At 40.1% G+C, this 24,405-nt stretch overlaps 2 protein-coding genes across 2 annotated transcripts; one reads left to right on the top strand and one right to left on the bottom strand.

Annotated features, from left to right (window-relative positions):
- The first annotated feature begins 20 nt into the window (after nt 1-20).
- ndufb4 (NADH:ubiquinone oxidoreductase subunit B4) lies at nt 21-3,810 on the top strand. The gene is made up of 3 exons (XM_007547852.2): nt 21-232; nt 2,538-2,681; nt 3,654-3,810. Exons 1-3 carry the CDS (start codon nt 56-58, stop codon nt 3,714-3,716), a joined length of 384 nt encoding a protein of 127 aa, XP_007547914.1. The 5' UTR covers nt 21-55; the 3' UTR covers nt 3,717-3,810.
- A 333-nt stretch (nt 3,811-4,143) lies between these two features.
- On the bottom strand, nt 4,144-13,063 carry hgd (homogentisate 1,2-dioxygenase). The gene is made up of 14 exons (XM_007547850.2): nt 12,908-13,063; nt 11,764-11,835; nt 11,327-11,415; nt 10,721-10,826; nt 10,508-10,567; nt 10,149-10,240; nt 9,987-10,021; nt 9,822-9,901; nt 9,418-9,517; nt 7,590-7,714; nt 5,720-5,824; nt 5,507-5,633; nt 4,964-5,145; nt 4,144-4,382 (listed from the first exon to the last, which is right to left on the bottom strand). The coding sequence occupies exons 1-14, from the start codon at nt 12,920-12,922 to the stop codon at nt 4,239-4,241; spliced, it is 1,332 nt and encodes a 443-aa protein (XP_007547912.1). The 5' UTR covers nt 12,923-13,063; the 3' UTR covers nt 4,144-4,238.
- Between the last annotated feature and the right edge of the window lie 11,342 nt (nt 13,064-24,405).

The following is a 24,405-nucleotide window of genomic DNA, read 5'->3' as shown; positions in this document are numbered from 1 at the left end:
GACTAGCAACGCGAGATTTTACATACTCTCGTTTCTCGTCCGTCACCAAACAATCATGGCGGACTACCGAGAGGCGCCCTTGGCTACTCGGCCAAAAACACTGGACCCAAATGAATATTTCAATCTTTCTCCGGACTACAGGCGTGCAGAGGAGGAGCGGGCAGCACTGCGGGCCAACCTAAAGAGGCAGTACCAGTTGCAGCTGAACAACCCGCACAGGACCGAGCTCATTGTAAGTGGCTAAGTTAGCATATTAGCAACCAAAGTCACCCCTGATTTAAGGAGAGCTAAATGCTACTGACGGTTAAATGTTATGACCGAACCTGTACAAACAGTGCTCAGTATCGAGTTAATTTTGTCTTTATTTCCTATTGCTATATATGGTTATAAAGGCAGCTCTAACGATTATGTTTGAATGTTGAAGTTTCCCAAGCAACTTCAAGCTAGCCGTAATTCAGAGGGCCGTCGTTAGAAAAGGAGGTATGACCAGATATTTATTATGAGCAGAGATAAATAAATAAAAACATTTTCAATGGGTTTATATGGGTTATTTGACTATTGTCATTTCCTCTCGTGCGATAGACAACCATATAGAATGGAAAAAGAACGAGATCCATAAATTAACTGATTTAAAGCTGCAGTATGTAACTTTATATATATGTATATAATATATAACGGTTTGTTTGTTGTTGTTGTTTGGTTTTTGTTTAACATATTTGTTAAAACTGTCACCATGTCGTGACAGTACATTATGTGGCAGGTAATTTGTGAAAAGATTGATTTCCTCCAACTCCTCCCTGAGCTACTATTTCAGTCTGAAGAAAAGCACTGCTCCCGACCAAGTCCAACCAATCAGAGCCTAAATGAAGCTCTAAGCGTGTTTAATCAATGCTGCTAAATGTGACGAATAACTTACTGTTACAGGATACTGTTTTATCCGCTCTCATTTATGGTGATGCTAACTAGCCTGCGCATACATGACATTCTCTGTTAGCTACAGCAGCATAGCAGAGATGAAGTGGGGGACAATGATGAGCAGCAACATATATATTGTGATTGACAGCGCTAAAACCCGCCTCCTAGCTCTGATTGGTTGTTTCTAGTTAGCATGGGCAAAGGTAAAGAAGCTAGGTCTTTTTCACAGATTATCTCTCTCATACCATCCTGTCATAACAACAAATTTTGCTGGCCGTTACATTTTACCAAAAGTTATTGCGATAAATGATAATGTTGTTATTTTGAGACCATTTTCAAGTAACATAATGGTAATGGCTTGATAATGCAAGAACACATCATTGTCAAAGATCGATAAACTTTAAATTCTAATGAACATCAAACACTGAAAAGAGCAATTAAATATCAAAAATGAATAAACAAAGCAATAGAAACAAAAGGAATTATGAAATATCTGTAAACAAAAGTGTTTTTACACACTTATGTTTACATACTAAATAGATTCAGTTCACGTTGGTCAACATAACAGTGACAGTAAACCACATGCTATTTCTTATATGTTAGCTAAGCTGAGAATTGATGCTAATTTTTAGCCTCAGAACGCTGGGTTCCAACTGACGGGCACATTTTGGCAGGCCCCGTTTAATTTTCTTCAGAAAGTTTTTCTTTCTAATCTCCTGGAGCCTTCGCTCCAGGAGATTAGATAGTGGCCCTTTCTTAATGTTATAAACGACATGTCACTAAGAAATATAGTGACTACTTGTCACTGGCAGACCGACTTATTAGCATTACATGTGGCTATAAGTTGGTAATTATAGGACACACCTCAGTTTAACATATCCCAGTTATATGTTGAAATTATTTTCAGTCTTTTCTAGAGGTTGCATTACTTTTATCCAGGCCTCCTTCTTTTTCTTTTTTTTTCTTTTTACTTTTTTCTAGGTTTATGTAACCACATTTTAAAACCAACATCTGATATTTATGAGTTAATTTTCAGTCATTTTTATTTATTTATTTATTTATTGCTAGTTTCAAGTTATTTCAGTGACCTTTATGGGCTTCATAATTATTAGCAGAGGGGTTCCAACTATTTATTTCCTGTGTGTAAATTGCAAAAAGAATGTGAAGAAAGTTAGCTGGAAATATTCTTAGACTGTAAACACATTGATAAGAAGATCTTTGATTTTCTTTTTTTTATTATTATTATTTCAGTTGAAGCACATTTTGTTTAAAATTATAATTATTATTGTTTTTACGTTTGAAGAAAGTTTACTCTGAGTTTTTATGTGTTGATTCCTATTTTTCTTTCAGCAGAAATAAAACAGGCCTAAAAAAGTTGGAGTTGTCATGAAACAATTTTTTTCCCCACAATAATATATTAAAAGAACAAATTTTCGTTTCAAAATCATTCGGGAAATGAGCCCATAATTCCGACTACTGCCATTCATGTTAAAAAAAAATACTTTATTGATTACAATTCATCACCAGTCAAGCTGTTGTTGTCTACTAAATAAATGACTAAGTAAATCCTAATCTGATATTTCTTTTAACTGATTTATCACTGCAAATGTCTGTGTTTGTAGGAAGACCCTGCCCTGACGAGGTGGGTGTACGCACGAGCCAATCCGTACCCTCACTTCAGACCCACAAAGAAGACTTCTCTGCTTGGTGTAATGTTTGGAGTGGTGCCTCTGTTTGCCCTCTACTACATCTTCAAGACAGACAGGGTATGAGACAAGAGGCCCCTCTGCCTTCTCTTTGCTTTATGTTTTACCGACAAGTTCAACCATGGACCAAAGTGTCTAATGTTTATTAGATATTAACATAATCTGCATCATTCTTTAAGGTTAACGGCTTCATTTAAATATTGTAGATATAAATATAGAAATTGCTTTAATTTATGATTAATTTCATTAACACATTTTTACCATATTATTTATTTTAGCTTTCTGTCACATAAATTCCTAAAATAAAAATGCGATATATGCATGAATACAAGATGTATTTATGCCATATGTTAAACAAAATATTGAGTTTAAAGTAAGGAATAAAATAACTTGGACAGTATATAAAGATGAAGTATTTGTGCTGTGCAAACTTTATTTGCCGTTGATATTTATGTTTAATTGCCATGTTACTTTACCAATTTGGTTATCTTTGTTGGCATGAGACTTTGTTGTGTACGTTACCGTACTAAGAACGTCTGACGAATCAAATCCATCATCCGGACAGTTTACATGAACACTACTGCTGCCTGCATACCTTTTGTAGAATTTGAGTTTCTACACGGGAATTATATTTTTAGACAAACCAAAAAGCGATCGGAATCAGTGTTCCTTCTGAGACACAGATCGCACTACATTCAAAATAAATGCTTAGTTTGAAATCTCCCCGCTTCCATTTCTCTCCCCATTGTCATGGAGATTTACCCTGTAAATCTTAGTCAATTGAAGTTCCAGTGAAAATTTGCTGTCGTTGTCTCACTGTGCCGGAGCCATCATGCTCGCCTCTTCCCCCTCGTCTCTGCTGGGTGGAGGAGAAAAAGAAAACTGCTTTGAACTCACAAAATACTTATTCATAAAGCACATCGTTGGGAAAATGTCCAGAAGGTGAAGGGGTGGAGTGGTGGGGGGGAAATTATGTGTCTTTGTTGCTATGGAAACTACCAGCCAGTCATCTGTTTGTCGTCTCTTTTACAGGATAAGAAGGAGGAGATGATTAAGGCCGGAACCCTCAATCGCAAGTTCAGTTTATCGTATTGAGCTTCAGTACAGAAAGTTCCTCCTGTGACATCCCCGAAATGTTGTGTGTAATTATAATTAAAAAAAATAAAATAAAATATTATTGTTCAACAGTTACGTGGCTTTGATTTCAAAGGAGAAGTGGTGTGGTGAAAAGTAAAAAAAAAAGAGTTCTACAAGTCAAAAACACAAGAAGTGAATTAATGAAACAACAGTTTCATTAATAAGAGCTGTTTATCAGTAATTTTATCAAATTCATATTGTAAGTAACCTGTAACAATAAGGGAAAGTGACAGACAGTTTTTGTTAAAAAAAGGCATTTTTGCTGGAAGCCCATTGTTCTGCACATTTACCCAGCATGTATTATGACACCAAATGATTTTAATTTGTAACTTTAAGAAGTAAAAACGACACCATGGACTGCAAATTGTGATTTAAAATGTTTCGGTTGTTGCACAAACCACTTTTTAATTTTTTTTTAAAATCATCTTCTGTATTTTGATCTAAATTTTTGTATAAGTTGCTGGGTTTTTTTTTTTTTTACTACTGCTTCCTTGGCTTCCAGTTTGGGTTAAAGTGGCTGCGCAGTGGCTCCCAGCACTGGTAGTAAGTCTTGTCCAGTCTCTGGCACGTTTGCAGACCCCACTTGGTCACAGCCATGCTGAAGGAGGACTCAAACATGAAAGCCTGAAAGGAGTAGAGAACACCAGTATATGATCAAATTAATCATACTGAATATGTACTGATCAGTTCACGGATATTCAAATACATGCATGCACTACTTAAAAATACTTGATTAAATATTCCTAAACAAGTTGCGTATGAACGACACACTTTGTCTTGATGGTATCCTCTCAGTTCATGTTGATATGGACTGTGGATAAACGTAGCCCCCATGACGCTGCCATCTGAGATTAAGGGCCAGATGGTTAAAACTATAGGAAATTATTGTTCCGAACAACAGAAAAGACCCCAATTACATATTTAACCTGGGTCTGCAGTGCATAAAGCAGACGGACATTAACCTTCTGTAATGGCCCTGACCTCAAACAGGCTTTGTCCTAAGAAACCACAAATTCATCTGAGCTATACCATTTTTATCAAATAACCAGACAGAATTATGCCAGGAATTTGCTTAGAAAATGTTTAACTTGCTAAAGGACATTATTTAAGGATTAAAGAAAGTCCAGAATAAATAAAGACATTAATCAACATAAGGATCACCACCCATCTTGAATGCATATAAATTCCTCTGTATGCAGTTTTACCATGGTTCCTTCAGCAACCCGCTCTGGTTTCAGCTCAGCAGTGCTGTTCTTCTCAAAGCAGTCAGCGTCCGGGCCGTGAGGGGTCATCATGCTATGCAGGCTGCCTCCCCCAGGCAGGAAACCTTCCTCTTTGGCCTCATAATGGCCTTTGATCAGCCCCATGAACTCACTCATGCAGTTACCTGAAATAACAAGCAGGAGGCAGTGTAACACAGCTCCTCGTTGAGGAACACAGAGCGGGGTTCCCCACTAGATGGCCTTAAAGATCTGTGGTGAAAGCAGACAAAAGATCCTGGCGTGTGAAGTGAGTCATTCAGCCAGGTAGGAACACTGTGTGTGTCACTAGCTGGTAAATGAATGTGTTAGCTTCTAGCTGGGTTGCTTAAATCCACAAAATATCTCGGAAAGAGCACATTGTGACATTTCCATCCGAATTCATTTGCAAAATGTGACCCTGCCGCGCTAAAGCAGGCGTACATAATTCATGAAGGAAGCATTTGTTATCGCAAACAATCAGACCAAGTGTGGGTGCTGAGTTCTTACGGTGGTAATACGGCGGACGGAAGGTGTTGTCGGCCACTCCCCACCTTGGGGGGAAGATGACAAAGTCGGCAATGGCCACACCTGGTTTTGTGGATTTGGCGGTCAGCACGGTGAAGATAGATGGATCCTAGAGAGGAGTGTATACATGTTTCTGTCAGGAAATGGGATAAACCCAAACGGAGTGCCAGGGCTCTGTTTGAGTCACCAACATACCGCATGGTCAAAGGCCACACAGTTGATCGCCATGAAGTTCTTCAAGTTGTATTTGTACGGTGTGTAGTTCCCGTGCCAGGCAACGACATTGAATGGAGAGAAATCCTGCGTGTAAAAGCACAAAACAAAAAAATAAGAGAAGCCTACCTGAGAAACCAACACAAAAGACGTTAAATTGAGCTTTTCACAGGGAAAGGGGGGAACAATGAATAATGTCTTTGTAATCTTAAATTCCAAGAAAAGTACTTCTTGACATAAAGAGAGGGAAAAAAAATGGCCATAATGAAAATTGTAAGAGGGTGTTGCTTCTTTCAATCTTTCTTCTCTTTCATTCCCCTCCCGGTTCTTTGTGAAACGAGGCACCAGGTATTATGGGGTAATTGGCTTCACAATCAAACTTTCCCAAACTTTGAGCATTTTGACGCTCGCCGCGGTGCAGTTATTGGAGGAGAAGGGTGGGCTTCGGCAAGTGGGGGTGTAGAGATATTTCTTTATCTTGATTGTTAAAAGCACAGCAATTTTATATAGTTTCTCTGTTCTGATAATGTCACTGCGAAAAAGACATTCAACAGAAGCTCTGAAATCAATATAGTTCATTACAACTGAAGCTGCTGCCAGGCTGACCTCCATGCTCCTGCGTGTGCACCGGGGCGTTTCTACACATACACCGGGGTTTTTCTTTTTTTCTAATTAAGAAATTGAAATAAAACAAAATCAATTAAAAGTTAGAATAAGTAGCTAACAATAGCTAAAGAGATATATAAAAAAAAACAGAAAAAGGTGTTACTTTATGCAACCAATTGTCTCCAGTTATCGTGGAAAATGGCCTTTTGAGAAACCCTGGTGCAGGTAATTTCTCGGACATTCATCTGCGAAAACTCCCCTACATTCGATTAAAATAAAGACGGGGGGAGGAAGGAGGGAGAGGAGGGAAGGAGGAAAAATGAAGGAGAACAACTTCGCACACACACACATGCACACAGAACACAAACATATTGGCCCAGTCAAGCAAATAATAAGTTAATTTGAGCAATTTTAGCACTCTGCGGGTGAACAAAACAGCAGGACCAGACAGGAGCGGCAGCATCTTCCCCTGAGATGAGGCCCTCTGTCAACCACGTCTTGGTTTTCCAGCCTCACTCTCCAGTTTCAATGAACTGGGAGCGAAGTGTCACCACTCACTCACCCCCAGAACATAATCCCCCAAGGAGAAGGGCTCCAAAAATTAGGAAAGCTCTGTTTTGCTTCAAAAAAAAAAAGAAGATAGTATCATGCTCTTGTATATTGTTTGTATAGGTAATTACCGAGTGGCTTGACATGATTATAGCCCCAAATCCTTTTCCTCTAAAATAAGAAAAACACACACACAAAACAAAACAAAAAAGTCCTGTCAGACATTATGTGTCGATCCAATTATTCGCCCAACGGGAAATTCAGGAGAGGGAGGATCATTTCCTGAGTGAAATATGGTGAAATTAATGCTTTACTTGCGAAAAGGTTTTTCCTGCGAAGCAAAGCCTCGCAGGTACGCCGTCTGCGGCACCAGAATGCCTTAACTAATTACAAGTGATTAAGACTCATAAGGGAGTCGAGGCGGAAACCGAGTGAAAGGATAACAGCTAACGCTTGGATATTAAATCATCAGGGATGGCAATTCAGCCGGCAGGAGCAGCTAATGGATCACATGCTTCACTTGGACTGTTTCCTGTTAGTCACAGTGGCACTTTGATGGTGTTTACTGAAGCAAACTCAAACCTAAATAGGGTAATAGGGCAAAGTGTTCAACACGAGCGATTGTCCGCTCTCAGACGGTGTGTACGTGGGCAATTCTTGCCGCGGCACACGGAGAATCGCATGTGACAATAAGTACCTGCTGGCAGGCAAACAGTTTCCCTTGATACTTGTTGATGACGCTGTAGCCAGAGGGCACTTTGCGGTCCTCGTACCAAGCAACCGGACACAGGAAGTCTCTTGGGTTCGCCAGACCATTGGCTCCTGCGAAGCATGCATACATGACTGCATTAGACAGGCTGTGCAAAATAGAAAAAGCATGCCAGTGTTTTGCAGATCAAGTCAATGTTTACTGAGAAATAGGGGAAATATAGGTGTCTCTAGAAAGTTGCTAAAGGGGCGGCTGATGATCTTGGAGTGGCACACCAGCAGCCGTAAAGGAAATTCAAAGGTTTATGTTGTACGTGTGGATTGCATCTACAAATTGTATATCAGTTGGTTCATTAGAAATACATTTACAGAGAAAAACATCAAACTGTGCAACACTTATTTATTCTGTGATATTTATTTGGAATTGTAGATCGTACTGTCAAAATTAACTCAATTGAAATGCATTGTTTGAACGACACACTGCAGTCTTTTAGAGTACAATAAACCCAATCTTTATTTGTAAAGGACCCCGCTTGTTTCAGTTATTTTCTGCATGTCGTTCTCTTGTTTTCCTCTTCAAATGTGTTGCTTTGATTGCTGGCACCCCGATTAAATGTTGCAAAAAAATAAATGTAGCAATGGTTTAATTTGATAATAGTATCTACAAACTTTACATTTGTATCCCTGACAAGACAGTACAACAGTCAGGCTAAGCAGATGTGGATTTACCTTAAGAATGTTATTGTTCTTGTCGGTGGCAAGAAGATGGATGCTTTCTTAACTTCCTCATATTGTTTCTATAGCCAGGGTGATTATTTAAGTTTAAAGCAATCAGGAGTGGAAAAAACAAGACCGGATGAGATTTCAAGATTAAACTGCCAGTGAAATAATAACTTATATCTTGGTTTCATTAAGTTTCATTACCAACCCTTAGATGCTTAGAACCCTTAAAAGCTCTTTCTGTTCAAGCATTGCAAAATCCTAAAAAAAAAAAAAAAAAAAAAAAAAAAAAACAAAAAACCATAATGAATATGAAACTAAGCATAGTGGAGGCTGTATGATGATGTGGGCCTGTTTTGTTTCCAAAAGACTTTGGGATCTAATGATACTTGTTTCTTTGAAATACCAGGGCTGTTAAATCTAAATAAATCTGTTCGACTCCCTGAAAACGGGTCATCTTAACAGAATAACACAGCCAAATCAACAAGGAAACAGTTCGCCAGACACAAAATCAGCCTAATACCCAAACCTAAATCTTATAGAAAACTTGTAGGCTGAGTTGAAGAAAATAAGAGAAGAAGAACGCTCCGATATCCCTCTCTCTGTGCGCTCTAAACTAGTAAAAGGTGGATGAGTGAGTGCAGACCTGTCAGCAAAAAGGGGATTGGACAAAGTGGGCATTGATTTCTGCTTTCAAGTCAAAGAGCTCTTGCTATAGTGAGAGCTAGTTGTTTTTTTATTTTTTTGTTCTTTTTTTTGCTATTCTGTTTATATAGAATTAGAATATTGCTATACATTTACATTAATACCTGTACACAGTACAGGAAACACAACGACGCTCGCATACATTTGCACGTGAACCCCCAAAAAGCCTGAGGCGAAAGCAGCTAACCGATGGCCAAGTTTGTGGCGGTTCAGCCTGAGCTGCTGCGCTAGCATGATTTCAAGAGATAAGTGTCAACAATTTAGATAACAATAGCACGTTTCAGGAAGCCGAGGCAAAGTGGCCGGTGTGTGGTTTTAAAAGAAGAATGAACACATATGGTATGTTTTCATCCTTCCTTATCTACACTTAGGAGTATCATCCAAACACAAACCTATAGGCCCCAGGTCAGGGAGCTCAAAGTGGGCCCCATACACCTCAAGGATGTAGCCTCTGGTTTCTCCGAACACATCCACGCTGAAGCGCATCCCTTGCTGGAAAAATAAAAACAAGAAAAGTGGCAGTTAGAGGAGATTCGGTGCTGTTGTGTGGCAAATGTGGGCTGTATCAGTGCTGAGGGGGACTAATCGTCTGCGTTTGGAAATAAAAAACAAACAAAAAAACACATGTGCCGCAGTCACAATCCTGACGTCCAAAGCCTGAAACCTCTTTCCACTATTATCTACTTTTAAGGTCACTCTTGAAAAGTGCCAAACCACAGCTTTCTAAATATGGTAAGAGGAGAGTGGGGGCAAATACAGTAGCAGATGGAAAAGCACTGGAGAACTCAAAGCCCACCTGGATGACACAGATCTCGTTGGGCTCGACCATCATCTTCCCGAACTCTGTGGTGATCAAGACCTCGCCCTGCTGCGGGACTGGAGAGAGAGAGAGAGAGGCCGATGAGGAGAAGTACTGAGAAAATACAATTTGAAGCAAAAGGAAACTTAGCTTTTTCCTCACCAATCAGAAAGTCTCCGTCTGAGTTGTTGAAGCACCTGAAGCAGACAAAAAAATATATATATGGAGATCTGAAATATTAATAAAACCCCTTAACTGGATACTTTTTGTGATCTAAAACAGATCTGTTTAAAAGATCTGTGTGAAAGTTATTCGCTCATTAACCTGTCGACCATGGAGGTGTTGCAGGTGTACACGTGGATGCCGATGCCGTTGCGGGTTTTGGCGTCTCCTGCGCCGCAGATTGTATGAAGTCCCTGAAGAATCCAGGAAAAGCAGGGATTTACTGATGAAGAGAAGTTCCCTGCGATGAAGATAAATCCGTGTCTCTTTTCCCGGACTGAGTGATGCCTCTACCTCTCCTCCCCCCACACCTATCTTTATTATTTAAGCTGTGTACTGTGGCATACTGTGTCATTGGCAGTTTAAAATTTCTCTTGTAATATCCCCTTCCCTCCTAATAAAAATATTAATAATTAATAAGCAAATAAATCCGTATTGAGAAAAAAAAACACGAGACTCACAGCTACAAAGTCCACTTTCTTCTCTGTCGATTTGGGGATGATGAACGGCAGCCAACGCAGCTGTCAAAGGAACCTCAAGGTCAGAAAGTTCTCTTTTAAAATTCAATGTTGTTTTGAGCATTTTAAAAAAAAATCAGTTTCAATGACTGTGATCGTCTTGTAGATGATGAAATTATTCTCCGTTCAAATTCTAAGTGCTTAAAGTTGACGTACCTGGTTCGGATCAGGCTCCACTTCGTTCCAGTTTTCAGTCAGATTCCCACATGGCACAGCAGTGAAAGGCTTGTGTTTAACAGACGGGAGGATCCGGTACAACCAGCTGTAGAAGAAAAGGAGGGTAAGAGAATACCAGCAGTTTTGTTGAGGTTAAAGTTGAGATGACTCTTAGCCCAGTGCAGCAGGGGCAGGGGGTTACCAGGACACACAAAACGCACTTGCACCTTGAACGGGTTTTCTGTTGCTTCTATGCATGTAAGAATTGTAAATATGGCCGTATACTGCAGCTAATTCCTATTCGGCGGTAAACTGTTTTCACAATTGACTCTCAACTATTCCAAAAATCTGATTTACTACTCGTAGACTCTTCAAAACACTGTCTGAGCTACACGAATCGCTAGTTACACTTGTGAAAACATAACAACATGCCGGCATTAGAAACTTTTTGGAGGTTCTTGTTAGGTTCTTCATTGCTTCTTATGAAAAAACAATGACACTTGTTCAAGGCATCATTTGTGCAAGGCCCCCCTCTGATCACGATGCCTGGGAATCATGTTTTATATGTTTCTTACAGTGTATTTAATGTGCTAAGTTGATAAATACCTCCTCTTGTTGGCTGGACGAGGACAGGTGAAGGCCGAGCCGGAGAGCTGCTCAGCATACAGGCCGTAAGGACAGACCTGAGGACTGTTCTGTATGGACACAATGTAACCGCTTTGTTAAATATGTCAGCATAGGATTGACTGTTTTCTCTAAAACAGGAGCTAAAGTTTAACCTGAGATTATTTTTGTTTTTGTTTTTTTTTGCTAATTAACATTTTAACAGCTTTGATGGGGTTTTAAAAAAAAAAGTCATTACACAGAATCACAAATTGCAGGAAAGGTAGAGGCTATTATTATTTTTGACACATGGTTTGTTTGGTGGGAAGATATCATACTGTGTCATTTAGCAGACGAATGACTGGACAAACAAAAAAAACTGTGGCTTTGTCTCCTTTAAGATCGCCATCTTAAAGGAACAGACCGAACGTTTGCGGTACCTGTCCTTCGGGTAAGGATCCAGGACATCGTGGATCTTCAGAGGAGAACTCATTCCCAAAACCCGTCAAATACTGACAGAGAAGACAAACAGGAAATGATCAAGAAAGAGTAATTGAAGAGATACTATATAAAAACTAAATGTTGAGACTTCTTTAATGATGAAGGAGGAATATGTATATTTTGTGTGGAAATATTTTTTTAATACTTAGCTCCAGTGTTGCTGCTTAAAAAAAAAAAAAAAACCCTTAACAGCTGTGAGAGTAAGAGGACCACCTGGACTTTTGCCCAGTTGATCGGAGATGAAAAATAAAGCAAATTATACACAATACAAGAAAAAAAAAGTATTGTTTTACTTTATACCTCCTGCAAATCAACCTCCAGAACTTTCCCTAAAACAATAACTTTTACCTTATCTTCTGATCAACATCATATTGAATTAAAAAAAAAAAAAAAAAACTAACTTGGTATGATGTGAACCGCTTGTTGCTGAGTCACTGCTGCTCCGCAACAGCGATGGTTTCCATATGTGCGCGTTTGTGTGCCTGAAGCCTGGTGTTGTTTCAGGAACATCGCTGCTGTTTTATAAAGTAGCTTTGTGTCTATCAGGAATATTCATTTTGGCTTCAAGTCAAAAACTGGCAAATGGTAGAAGCTCCACTTGTTTAATGTAAAAAAAAAAAAAAAAAAAAAGTTCTAATTTACTCAATAACCACATAAAGTAAATGAGTGTTTTTTTGCACTTTCAACTGTGCCTTACATATTAACTTTTGGAGATTAGGAAGTAACATCATTTAACCGGCGTCCACATAATTCTTATCACTTTTAAACAAGCTGAAACTTTTTTTTTTACAAATACAAATAAAACTGGTAATAGTAGCTGTATTTGTGTTAAGATTGTTAAGGCGTCTCTCAGACCACATCTGGGCAGCTGCTGAATGCAGCCCTCTGATTGGCTGGAGGGAACGCCTCCCTTCAGACGGCTGCTGTCACAGAAATGATGACACTTAAATATTTTTAATTTTAGGACAACACGAAAACTAAGTTGTCCAATTTCACAATCTTTCTTGCACACAGCACTAATCCCCAACACGGAAAAAGTGCATTTAGAAATAAAACATTTTATGTAACTGAATGGTGGCTTACCTTTAATCCTGCCATTGTGCCAACTTTTGTTTTAAGGTTGCGGTTGCTGAGTGTTGCAGTGGTCACAGTTTAACTTCCAGCTCCCCCTGTCTTACCCCTTGGCTTAAAAATCCACCTCAGGACTAGCACATGCCTGTGTGTGGACCGAGCTGCACTCAGGGGGCTGGATTTATACTCTTTCTCAATGTGGCTTTAATTACGTCCCGACTGGCTCTGTGACGCAACAGGCTGGAGGCCCAAAACAGAAAGAGGACGGGTTAGACGGGTCAAAATGTGTGCAAACCGAAGTCAGCATGAAAACTGACCGACTGGTACAGAATCATGAAAATGGATTTGTACATTATGTCTTAGGATTTTAAACTTACATGAAAAAAATGATTGCAGACGAATCATTTGTCATGAAGTGACACTGTTTGTGCAGAAAAACCTTTGAATAAACACCTGTGTTGACCTCTGGTGCACTGCTTGTGCAAATAATGTTGTCATGTGCATCGCCACGTCCTGTAAGGTCAACATTTAGTTAAAAAAAAAACATTTATGGCTTCATGCAAGAATCACACCTTCAACTACACAAATACAAATCTTAAGAATATGCTACGTATTTATAATTAGCCTCCTGGAGTCGACTTAAAAATGTTTTTGATCGATTGACATGATCAATGGAGTCCTCCCCAGACTGAAGTTTTTTTCGGCCTCTAACAGGTCATTTTCTTTCAGTAGTGCCCTGTTTTAGCCTCATCCATCTTTCCATCAATTATGACCAAGTCCCCACAGCAGGATACTCCCAACACTATGTTTGGGCCAAAAAGTTGTATATTGCTCTTAACTTAGCAAATCATTTATTTCTAAAAAAGAAAAATAAAAGTATTTTTTCATCTGATGTCACAATTATTCAATGCCCTGTGTTGGTCTATCACATAAAATCTCGACAAAGCAGATTTATTAACACAAGGTCATGTACTTTTAAGAGCAAAGTGTCAAATGTGACAAATAAGCAGATTGTTTTTACTGAATGTGCATGTTATGGTTTATTGTGCACAAACTGATCAGCAATCCTTTCAGATATCCAATCAGGGTACGCCCCGAGTTGCATGGGGTCTCAAATTGTGAATTGTGGGGCCACTTCCACCATTACCGCTGTTTCGGTCCAGATTTGGTTGGATCAGAAGGAACAGGTCAAATTTAACTGACTGGGTAAAGAAGCAATCACTGAAAAACGTTGAGTATTCAATGAAATCTACTGACCAGCTTTCCCCAGCTCAAACAGTGCAAAGCAAACTTAAGAAAGCAGTAAGTACAAATTAAAATTTTAAGCTAAATCTGAAATATTTTTAAATTATGGATTCTGAAGACTTGAAGGAAGATGTCATATATCTTGATAAACAAATATAAAATGTTGGGATCTATGCTCAGTAGGTGTTCTCCTGATGTTTTGGAGGTTCTAACCATCCTCTCATGACTCAAACGGTCTCTGACTGATGCCATGTTTAACATATTTTGTGTTTATGCAAAATGAGTTATGAGCCCAATATTTTATTTTATTTTAATTTACCGACTCGCAAAGAGGAATGTTGTTATGTCTGTTTGGTCTCTGTGTTGCTGAGGGCAAAGTCTTTTTTTTTTTGGTTGAACCACAGAACAACAGCAGCAGATGGCCTCTAAAAGGCCTATACATTACATCAAGCTAAATTTATTCAGTTCATTTCTCAAAATAGGTTGGTCAAACGAGGTGTGCCTAATGTCCCCCATGCAGCATGTATCAAAAAGAATCAATTTCGCCTCTACTGTTGCTTGCCTCGCTTCCCCTGGTTGTCTATTTCTCTTCTCTGTTTTGGGAGATGTTGGGAAGGGTAAATGATGGCAATTCTCATAGCCAGACGCAAATAAACTCGCCGCGGCAGAAGTAACTGTTCTCCGGCGATGCGTGCAGTCAGACCCGGCCCCCCCGCTGGGAGGCAGTCAGGGTGCTGTGCCAAAGACGAGGAAGCCCAATGGCAGGAAAATATCCCATCCCATCTCTGGAAATTGATCTGCTCCTTGTATGGAGAAAGAAAATGAGAGATTTTAATTTCGTCCCCCCGAGTCCTCTGATAGAATTCTGGAGTATTTGGGGCCCAACCTGGATGGTGCCTCAGTGTTATAAGAGAGGAGGAAATAGCTTGAGACTGAAGAGTTGTTGCCTATTTATATCTATGCATGTCTAAGTGAGCCATAAATGCTTTGTTATTATGTACCTGCTGAATTCAATGTCTTGATGGCAAATGATACACACACCTGGCTCAGTTTATCCCCATGTGCATTAAAAAAAAAAAAGCAATATTTCCTCCAAACACACAGTTAAGGAACCGTTCACAGCTCTGATAGCATCTATGGTTGTATCCAACATGCATGTGCAGACACCGCCGCGTGTTTGTGCCGACTAATCCTCATCATTACAGGACGATTCTGTCAAAATAAGATCTAAAATCCAGTCCTGCTTTGAAGAATATCACCGCAGCCTTATGTAATAATTATTTCTATTTCTTTTAAACTTTCTCACATTTTGTCAGTTTGCATCCACAAACTTCATTTGTACAATAGGCCAACGCAAAGCCGGTTGTAGTTGTGAAGGGCTTTAACATTTCCAAACACCCAGCAGTGGCAGGAATATAAAGGAATCAACAATGAAACTCGAGATGGCTTCTGACTGCAGCGTACGCAACAAAGTAAAACAATTCACTGCAGGTATTTCCAAAGTGTGAATCATGCTAACGCAACGTGGGCTAACAACTTTAAGCTTGAAGGATTTTTTTGGGAGGCAATTTAAATATGCGGAACATTTCTTTCAAAGGAGAATCGAGTTCAGCCGAAAATTGAATTTGTTGGTTAGCAGTGAAACGTGGCTCAACATTAACACAAAAACAAAAATCCCTCTAGCTGGTATTGATAAGATAGATAATCAGGAAGAGGATGACAGGTGCTAGTTTATGTAAGAGACACACAAATGTTGTGCAGTTAAAATGGATAAATAAACATATGCCCAGAATGTATGATCAAATCATGAGTTAATATGGCCCAGTTAAAGTCCAGACTTAAATTCACCTGAATCTCAGACGAGATTTGATCATTGATATTTACAGAAGCTCTCTCTTCAGTCTGACTGAGCTTGTGCTGTATTACAAAGTGAAATGGGTAAACAGTGTAGGTCTGCAAAGATCGACCCGAAAAATTAAAAATGTTGGTATAAAAAAAAAAACTAATGTGAAAGCCACGTGTCATTTTCTTTCCATTTCATTCCGTTACTCACTACACGGACAACGGTTGGAAATTACAAACATCAGAGCTGTGTAGACTTTAGTGGTATTGTTGGGCCAAACTAAAACTATTTTCTCCTGTCACGTCAGAGGGAAACAGATATAATTTGTGTTTTTTTAACAAATACCTTGTTTACATTTCTAGAGCTCAACAACCACTCTGAATATTTGAACTCAAAATAAAATTTGCATCAACAATTTCTGACCTATAGCTTACTGACATCAGGGTCAACGCTAACGCTAAACCCTGGGTTGAATTTAGCAATAGACCAATGTTACCATGCTAACGACATTTTCTCTCTGCCCCCCCCCCTCACCATCAGCCATCAGCGAGGTTAAAAAGTATCAGGTCCACATCCACACCACTCTGAAATAGTACAAATCAAGTGAGGGCACTGAACTCTCTTAAACCCTCATTATCTGCTTCACTTAGCAGGTTATGTCCCTTTCAGATCTTCCTTAATGCACTTTGTTTTCAACTATTTATTTATTTTTCTTTTATTTGGCTAACCTTGGCGCTCTCCTCAAGTCATCGTCATGCATGTACTGTACATTGCCATAAGTTTGATTAAATTAAGGAAATTCGGCGTCTCCAGACTTTTATCTCACATTTTCTTTTGACCTAACTTCAAGTTAAATTGTCTTATTTATTCAAAAGCCTGTTCGGATTTACAGACACTACAGGTTTTGTCCACGTTTCCACCGTTCGGCGGATTTGTTCGCTCAGCTGACTTGAAGTGAAGACGTTGGAGGAAGTCATCCAACATGAAACGGTCCCTGAACATGATGGTGCTACTTTGCAAGGAGTCAGGTGTGAAAACTTTATTTTAACTCCTAGCATGCTTTTTTTTTCATGTTGAACATATTCACAACATTTATCATCATCCTACCTAACAATTATTCTCCCTATTATGATGATACCACCACCATGCTTGACTGTGTGTGCGTGTGTGTGTGTGTGTGTGTGTGTGTGTGTGTGTGTGTGTGTGTGTGTGTGTGAAGACATGCTTCTTTTCATTGCAACCAAACAGTTCACTCCTTTAATTAATTCTCTGTTAAAATGTTATATTTGTCCAGAAGCATTTGGCTTGTGTGCAGCTTGTTCTGCTTTTTTAAGTGTTGGTTTTGGAACAAGGCATTCTTTTTTTTTTTTTTTTTTTTGCTTGGTTCCCTTAATTCTCATGCTGATGTAAACTTCGCTGAGGATAGTGACACCGTTACACTAGCATTGTCTAGTTTATGACAGCCTCTTTGAACCTGTTTATTGTTCTTGAACATTAAATCCATTTCTTCTTTCATCTGAGAGGGGCAATTTGGGTCAGATGAGCGACACTTGGACACCAGTTGGGCAATGATCTGAAAACTGGTTTCGAAAAGGACTGCGATGGTTGATGCTGAGCTTTGATTTACTTTTCATTGAGAGTAAGCTTGAATTTGTCCGTGCTCTGATATCATCACGGGCAGTGATGTCTGAGGCAACAAGAAGGGAGATCCAGCTCTGAAAGGCAAAAAAAAAAAAAAAAAAACCGAAGTCAAGTGAGAATAAAAAAAATATTCCTCTCGTCTCAAGCAGCTGGTCTCTTCTATTGCAAATGACTTAGTTAGTGAAAGTTGATGCAACATAATGTCAAAATAATCCTGTCCTAAAACATCTAATATTGCTAAATTAAAGGAATGTAAGTTACATTGGAAAAGATTTTTATTTTAGGAGGTTTAAAACTGATTAAATTACTTTAAACATTTCTAAATTATAATTAAAAAAAACAACTTTTTGATTAAATTAATCAGGCAGTAGCATCAAGTGACAGCTAATTAGCATGCACTTGCTCATTGTTTGCTGTTGTATTTCTGCAGAGTGCAGTTCTCGCAACAGGCTTCTTACGGCATGAAAATATTGCCATGTTTCTAGGGAGAGCAATTCAAACTTCCCTTTATCACACAGGGCATGTAAAATGGTTTTTGGTGTTTAAACGTGAAATCGATCTTCTTGTTGGTGTGAGATCGTAAGAGTGATCCAAACACTGGCGCAAAAATACATCAAGAAACGGCTCCAATGTAATTTGCTCTAATTGGGTAATGCTTTGTGTGCTGCAGAGCTGCTGGAAGAAGTGTAAAAATTACAACACATTAAGAAAATTAAAATAAAGCAAATGTGATGGGAATCTACAAGCATGCATGTCACCTGCATCATTACTACCCGCTGCATTTATATGCCACGTCAAACGAGCAGCGGCTTGGATTCTTGTGTTTTATAATTACAACCCTGTTCCACAGTAAGTTGCAGTTTAAGGCTAAATGACTCCTGACATGAGCCAGCCAGTGCCACAAACACACACACACACACACACACCTACACACACACACACACACACATTTGACAGCTCCATTTAACGCTGATTAGATTTGCAAGGACATGTAGTATACCCTCTCTGTGTCTCCTCCGTCGACTCTCTCTCTGTTTCTCCCCTGAGTAGCTTGAGTATCTCCTGAATCTTATCTATCGGCGTAATGTTATGCAAATGGTTTAATATGAAGATAAAAGACTGTTGCAGCGTGTGGCGCTCTCTTGGTTCACAGCCTCCTGTTTCCAGGACGATAGCTCTAACGAGGAGGGCACTATTTGGGAGTCATTAAATGATGGCCTTCCTGACATGCACCCGCTCAGCGCCATCGCCGCCCGCCCCGCGTTGGCCATTAAAGCAGCTCACACCCACACCAAGACACACAACTGCAGACACCTTTTAGCGCCAGCTCCCAGTTTCTTACACATCACAGTGTCACAGAATAGAAAATTACACTCTCCTCCCACAGAGAAAATTGCTTTGGAATTGCTTGGTTATAAAGATGTGCTTTAAAGAGAGGGGGGTGCATGCAATAAAAAGAAGGACACACACAAACACAATTACTTAAGCACTCTAAGGACAATTCTTACAAGTTAATCAGAGGATTTACCAATTATTGATGTCAAAAGGATTTTGTTGTGCGTGTGTGTATGTGTTTCGTGGCCTATGTTTATGTGCTACTTGGGTTTCTCTTTGCATTGTGGGTATTTAGTATGCATTGTGTCTGCTGTGCTAAATCATGGCTGAAGAGATCCTACACATATAAATGATGAGCTCTGAATCAGATGTTGCTTTTTTGTACAGCCATTGTTAAGTGAAATGTGAAAGATGCCCACAGAGAACGAGGTTGAAAGAATGAAACATAATTTAATACACAAAGGCAAACACGAAAATGGAGGAGTGAAGAGAACGGGCGCGAACCAAAGGCAGACGGGACGGAGATGAGAAGAAAATTAGCTTCACAGTTGAAACCAATACACTCTTAAGAACTACTGCGATATTTCTGTAACCCAGATGTTGGGTTTTGTACGGTAGGGAAAGTGTTGAGCAGCTTAACAGAACACTGGAATACAAAATGCCATTTTGTTGGGTTGGAGAAAAGAAGGCCAGAAGGAGTCTTCTAAGGCTGCCATTTGGAGCTTTACAGTCGGATTCTCTTCACTGAACCTCTTCAACGGGATGAAACAAGAAATGGTAAGATGGTAACTCTATATGCATGTGAGTCGTTCAGACTTTTGGAAGTGATGTTCTGTGAAGTCACCTGTACTTGCGGAATACAAAGAGTTGGTCATAAAAATTCATATTTAATGGACAATTTGTTTGAGTTTTGTATTCAGCTATCCAAATTCGTTTTGTCAATTAAAGTCTTACCGTACGTTATGAAGTTGTTGTCTTTTTTAAATACAGAATTAAAACAAAATCCTTCACTTTTTTTAAAGATGTTTTGGCAATAGCACCAAATCCACATAGTACACTGAACATTGAACTCATGAATAGTGTTAGGGGAAAAGGTCCATCTTATCCAGACCTTTAGGATATGTGAGCTACTGACCAAATCTGTACATCACCTCATGATAAACATAATTAACGTCCTGGACAGAACACAAATACCAACACCTGCTTTCCCCGCAACCAAATATAATGATACTTGAGGGCTGCTGCTGGTACTTTCCATGTAGAAGAACCAAAAGGCTCTCCGGGTACTCCGGTTTCCTCCCACAGTCCAAAAAACACGACTATTAGGTTAATTGGTCTGTCTAAATTGCCCCTAGGTGTGTGTGTGTGTGTGTGCGCATGGTTGTGTGTCTGTGTTGCCCTGCGACAGACTGGCGACCTGTCCAGGGTGTACCCCGCCTCTCGCCCGGAACGTTAGCTGGAGATAGGCACCAGCACCCCTCCCAACCCCACTGACGGACAAGGGTGTTCAGAAAATGGATGGATGGATGAAGAACCAAAAGGCAGGCATATCAGTTCAAATACTTGATATGGTGCCAGTTACAATATTCACTCCTCTTTCTGGAGGACAGGCACTGCATCCTCCAGAGCTGTAGTTTGGTGAGGTAAGCTTGAAGAGGAGACTTGAGGTGAATGGTCTCTGGACAAAGAATAAGTGTGTTCAGCATCAGAGGAGAAAAGGAAAAAAAATAGAGGGTGTGTTTATATCCGTGTGGTTTTCTTATCAAAGTGTGTTTGACTGCTGCAGGAGTGTGGCTGGCGTTATATCAATCTGGGAATGATTATGTGTGGGTTCTGATGCGCGTACATCCCTCTCAGTGCGCATCCATGTGTAGATGTTGGTCCGTGTGGAGCACCATCATTAGGTCGCAGGCAGCCCCGGCTGTTTGGGAGGCTGCAGCGCGGCCGCTCCAGCGGCCTCTTGGGCCAATTTAGGTGCAGAAAAAGCACTTCGATCCAGCCCCTCCAAGTCTGCAGGTCCCCAGCGGGAGGCAGCGCAGCCCTGCAATCTATATTGGATTTATTCCTTTCCCATCTACAGGCCCCGCAAACCCCACAGAGAGGAAGTCCTAACTCCTCTCTCTCTCTCTCTCTCTCTCTCCCTCTCTCTCTCTCTCTCTCTCTCTATCTCTCTCTCTCTCTCTCTCTGTCTCCCCGTCCCCCCTCACCCAGACAACGTGTTACGGGACTCAGATGAGTACAACATNCGTGTTACGGGACTCAGATGAGTACAACATAATCGCGTAATACCCACACACGCACACATATGAAGGCGCACTCGGAGGCACCAGTCTATCTCGAAGGCGCACTCCCCCTAACAGCGAGGAAGTTATAACAACTCACTCTGTAACACTGTGGGAGCTGCGCCGGGGTCAGCTGAGATCTGTGACAGACAGACGAGCCTCATCCAACCCGAATAACATCTGAGCTGCACTGAGAACCATTGTTCCCCCCCTTAACAGGAGTGCTGTTCAGGTTTACAAAGGCCAGAATGAAAAATGCATTTTTATGATATTAAAGCATGGAGGGAAAAAAAGAGAAGAATTTACATAAAACTCAGACAAGGTCAGGAACAAACGAGGTTCTTAATTTAGTCTAATCAACTATCATTTGCATCGCGCCATTTGCGCAAGGTATTGCCACTAACTGAATAAATGGACTTCTTCAGACTCAAGGGGGGGCACTCGGGTTTTGATAAGCTGGCAACATAACTGATTAGCATATATTACTTTGATTATCTCATTACCAGGATGATTCTTGCGGGATTTTTGACACTCGCGCAATCGAATTAAAATTAAGGCACGCAATCAATAAAAGGGCATCGCGGCGGTGAGAACACAACCGCACTCCAGGTTGGTGTGTGTCTATATATAAATGGTCAACCGCTGATGAAGATGATGGTGGTGATGATTCGGCAGATGGCGGTGGCCGTGATGATGATTATGACCTCTTCAGCTCAGGAGCCAAAGCCGGACCTTGCGGTTGGTTTCACGAAGAGTGCCGGGCTCTTGATTCCTGTGATCGCGGCAGTAATCAGAGGAGACAATGGGGGCCGTTAAATTGCCGCTCTTGTGTGGGTGACCTATCCACCTGTTATGAATCCACGAGTGGCCGACAGGCGTCTCAGGCCTCCCCGCCGACCTCTTCTAAATCGATAGCAGCGCTCGCGTTTAGTATCTTTTGACTCGAAAACCATGTAGGGAATCGTGCGTAAAGATCCGCATGGTCTCAGGGATAACTTCACATTTCAGCTTCTATAAATGGATACACGGGGACCGTCACAAAAAATAAGAACACTAAGCGTACCCCCAATGAAATGTTTTAATGTTTTATTATAGCAAAGTTATTCTTTTATCTCAGTATAAATACAAGTGTTCTGTGAAGATTTCATAGGCTTATTGGAGAACTTTAGAGGAAAAATACAATAAAGACTATGGGATAAAGATGTCAAGTTTAAAGGTTGTCTTGCTATGAAGCAGTATTTTTTATTTATTTATTTATTTATTTATTTATTTATTTATTTATTTATTTATTTGTTTATTTTTTGCCTTGAATAGCTCAGAAACATAACCGGAGAGAGGATTGCACAACTTTAAATCATTCAAACCAACCAAGACATGGCTATCTTGCAGCCAAGGGGCTAACCTTGGAGGAACTACAGCGATCTAAGGTGGGAGACTCTGTTGGCTGTGCATTTCACACATCTGGTCTTTGTGGAAAAGAAGAAGTAGGGTAGAGCTACATCCAGGGACACCCTGAGTAAAAACAAACAAACCAAAAAAAAACCTGGTTGTAGATAGATTAAGACTCTAAGGACTTCCACCTTCAAGAAGGAAAGTGGTACTGAGTTTGAATACAGAGTTGGTGGATTTGGGAGAATGGGCCAAGTGAAGAAATCTAGTTCAAACTCAAAGACATTGAACTTGAAGCATCAGATTGTAATTTAAACACAACCAAAAATGAATATTTTTATTCCAAATATTTTAGTTTATCTGTGCTGAAACCATCAAATAAAATGTAATAATGTTCTCATTCTTAATAAACAAATGTTTCGGGCCCTACACAGCGGCTTTGTTCACCCATGCCTTGGGCAGGCTGAGGTACAAGAACAACTCTAAACTCTGGACAGACAATAGGATGAAGTTTCAATTAAATATATTAATTTGGTGGAGGAGTCTAGTCAAAGTCCAACCGCAAATCCAACCAATCATATATAACAAGACATGAAAAGTGTTGTTCAAAGTCATTCTCATATTTTTTTCTGAGGTCGAGCAATTTACAAAGAAGAACTGACAGAAAGTTTAGTCTCAAAATGTGGTTTTACCAAGTATTGACTCATGGGTAATGAATACATATTCCAGGCACACTTTTCAGATTTTCATTGGGAAAAGATCGATGTCTCTTTTTCATCTACATCACAAATGTGTTGCTTTGTGCCGCCTATCACGTGAAATCCAAATAAAACGCTTTGTTTGTTGCTTCAGCGGGACAAAATGGGAAATTAGTCAAGATGTGAAATTCAAAGTATTGTCAGATATCTGAAATTACCTAAAAAAAAATGTCGTTGGATTTGACTGCAGGCTTGACGTTTCTAATTCAGTATATTGTGTCTTGTGTGTTTACGCAGATCATCCAGTCTGGCTGGAGGATGAAGATCTGGAACTCCTCCTCTCCCTAACAGACTCACTTGTTTGCACATTAACCGGGGAGCAAGGGCGCACGTCCGCGTTTTAAATTCATGATGCAAATAATTACAGGGTTGGAAAATTGATTTCCTTATAGGCTTCCACCTTCTCCGGCAAAACGCGGCCTCCGAAATCCCCCCTCCCCTCTTTAAAGAAAAGCTACTTCTGCTGAAGCATTAAGTCATTAATTATTTTCCTTACATAAGGACAAATTATCGAGTCAGTTGAACGAAATTAGAACCCTTTGTTTCAGATCAGACCGCATTACCGCTGGAAATTACGGATGATGGCTGCGTGCGCGCTCGCCTTTGTTGTTTTGATCATTGCCTGTCGCTCTGAACCCGCGCTAACAAAGTCATTAAATTGACTCCCTCTCGCTCCCATTATGCCGGCTGTTAATAACCGCTAATTAACTTTGCTTACGCGCGCCTTAAAAGCTTCCCTCCTCTTCTTCCCTCTCTCTCTCCCCACTTTCTTCTTATTATTCTGCTGCTTGGCCTCTCAAGCAAAGCAAGTGTCCAATTATGGCAGCGCGCGAGGACGGATGCAGGATAGGCCATTAAGGCCACTAAGTTTGGTACATAGGAAGTCGGCAAAATAGTCAGTTTAACCTTACTGTTAGCTAAACGTCAGATTATCGCGAAGTCACATTTCTTCAGAGCCCGTATTCACGCTACGGTTAATTGTGGTCAACGCAGCAGGCGGTTCATGAGATAGCCAGA

Source organism: Poecilia formosa, unplaced genomic scaffold, assembly GCF_000485575.1.
Source record: "Poecilia formosa unplaced genomic scaffold, Poecilia_formosa-5.1.2 Scaffold22, whole genome shotgun sequence".
Taxonomy (NCBI): domain Eukaryota; kingdom Metazoa; phylum Chordata; class Actinopteri; order Cyprinodontiformes; family Poeciliidae; genus Poecilia; species Poecilia formosa.
The sequence above is the reverse complement of the archived record's forward strand: the minus strand, read 5'-3'. Positions and strand labels throughout refer to the sequence as shown.

Bases quoted from the DNA above. Each gene is read 5' to 3' on its own strand.
- hgd (XM_007547850.2), bottom strand. The intron at 11,416-11,763 runs GTACCGCAAACG...GTGTCCATACAG, and splicing joins GATCCTTACCCGAAGGACAG to AACAGTCCTCAGGTCTGTCC. The intron at 10,022-10,148 runs GTTAATGAGCGA...TGTCTGCTTCAG, and splicing joins AACACCTCCATGGTCGACAG to GTGCTTCAACAACTCAGACG.
- ndufb4 (XM_007547852.2), top strand. From the start codon at position 56: ATGGCGGACTACCGAGAGGCGCCCTTGGCTACTCGGCCAAAAACACTG. The intron at 233-2,537 runs GTAAGTGGCTAA...CTGTGTTTGTAG, and splicing joins CGCACAGGACCGAGCTCATT to GAAGACCCTGCCCTGACGAG. The intron at 2,682-3,653 runs GTATGAGACAAG...TCTCTTTTACAG, and splicing joins ACATCTTCAAGACAGACAGG to GATAAGAAGGAGGAGATGAT.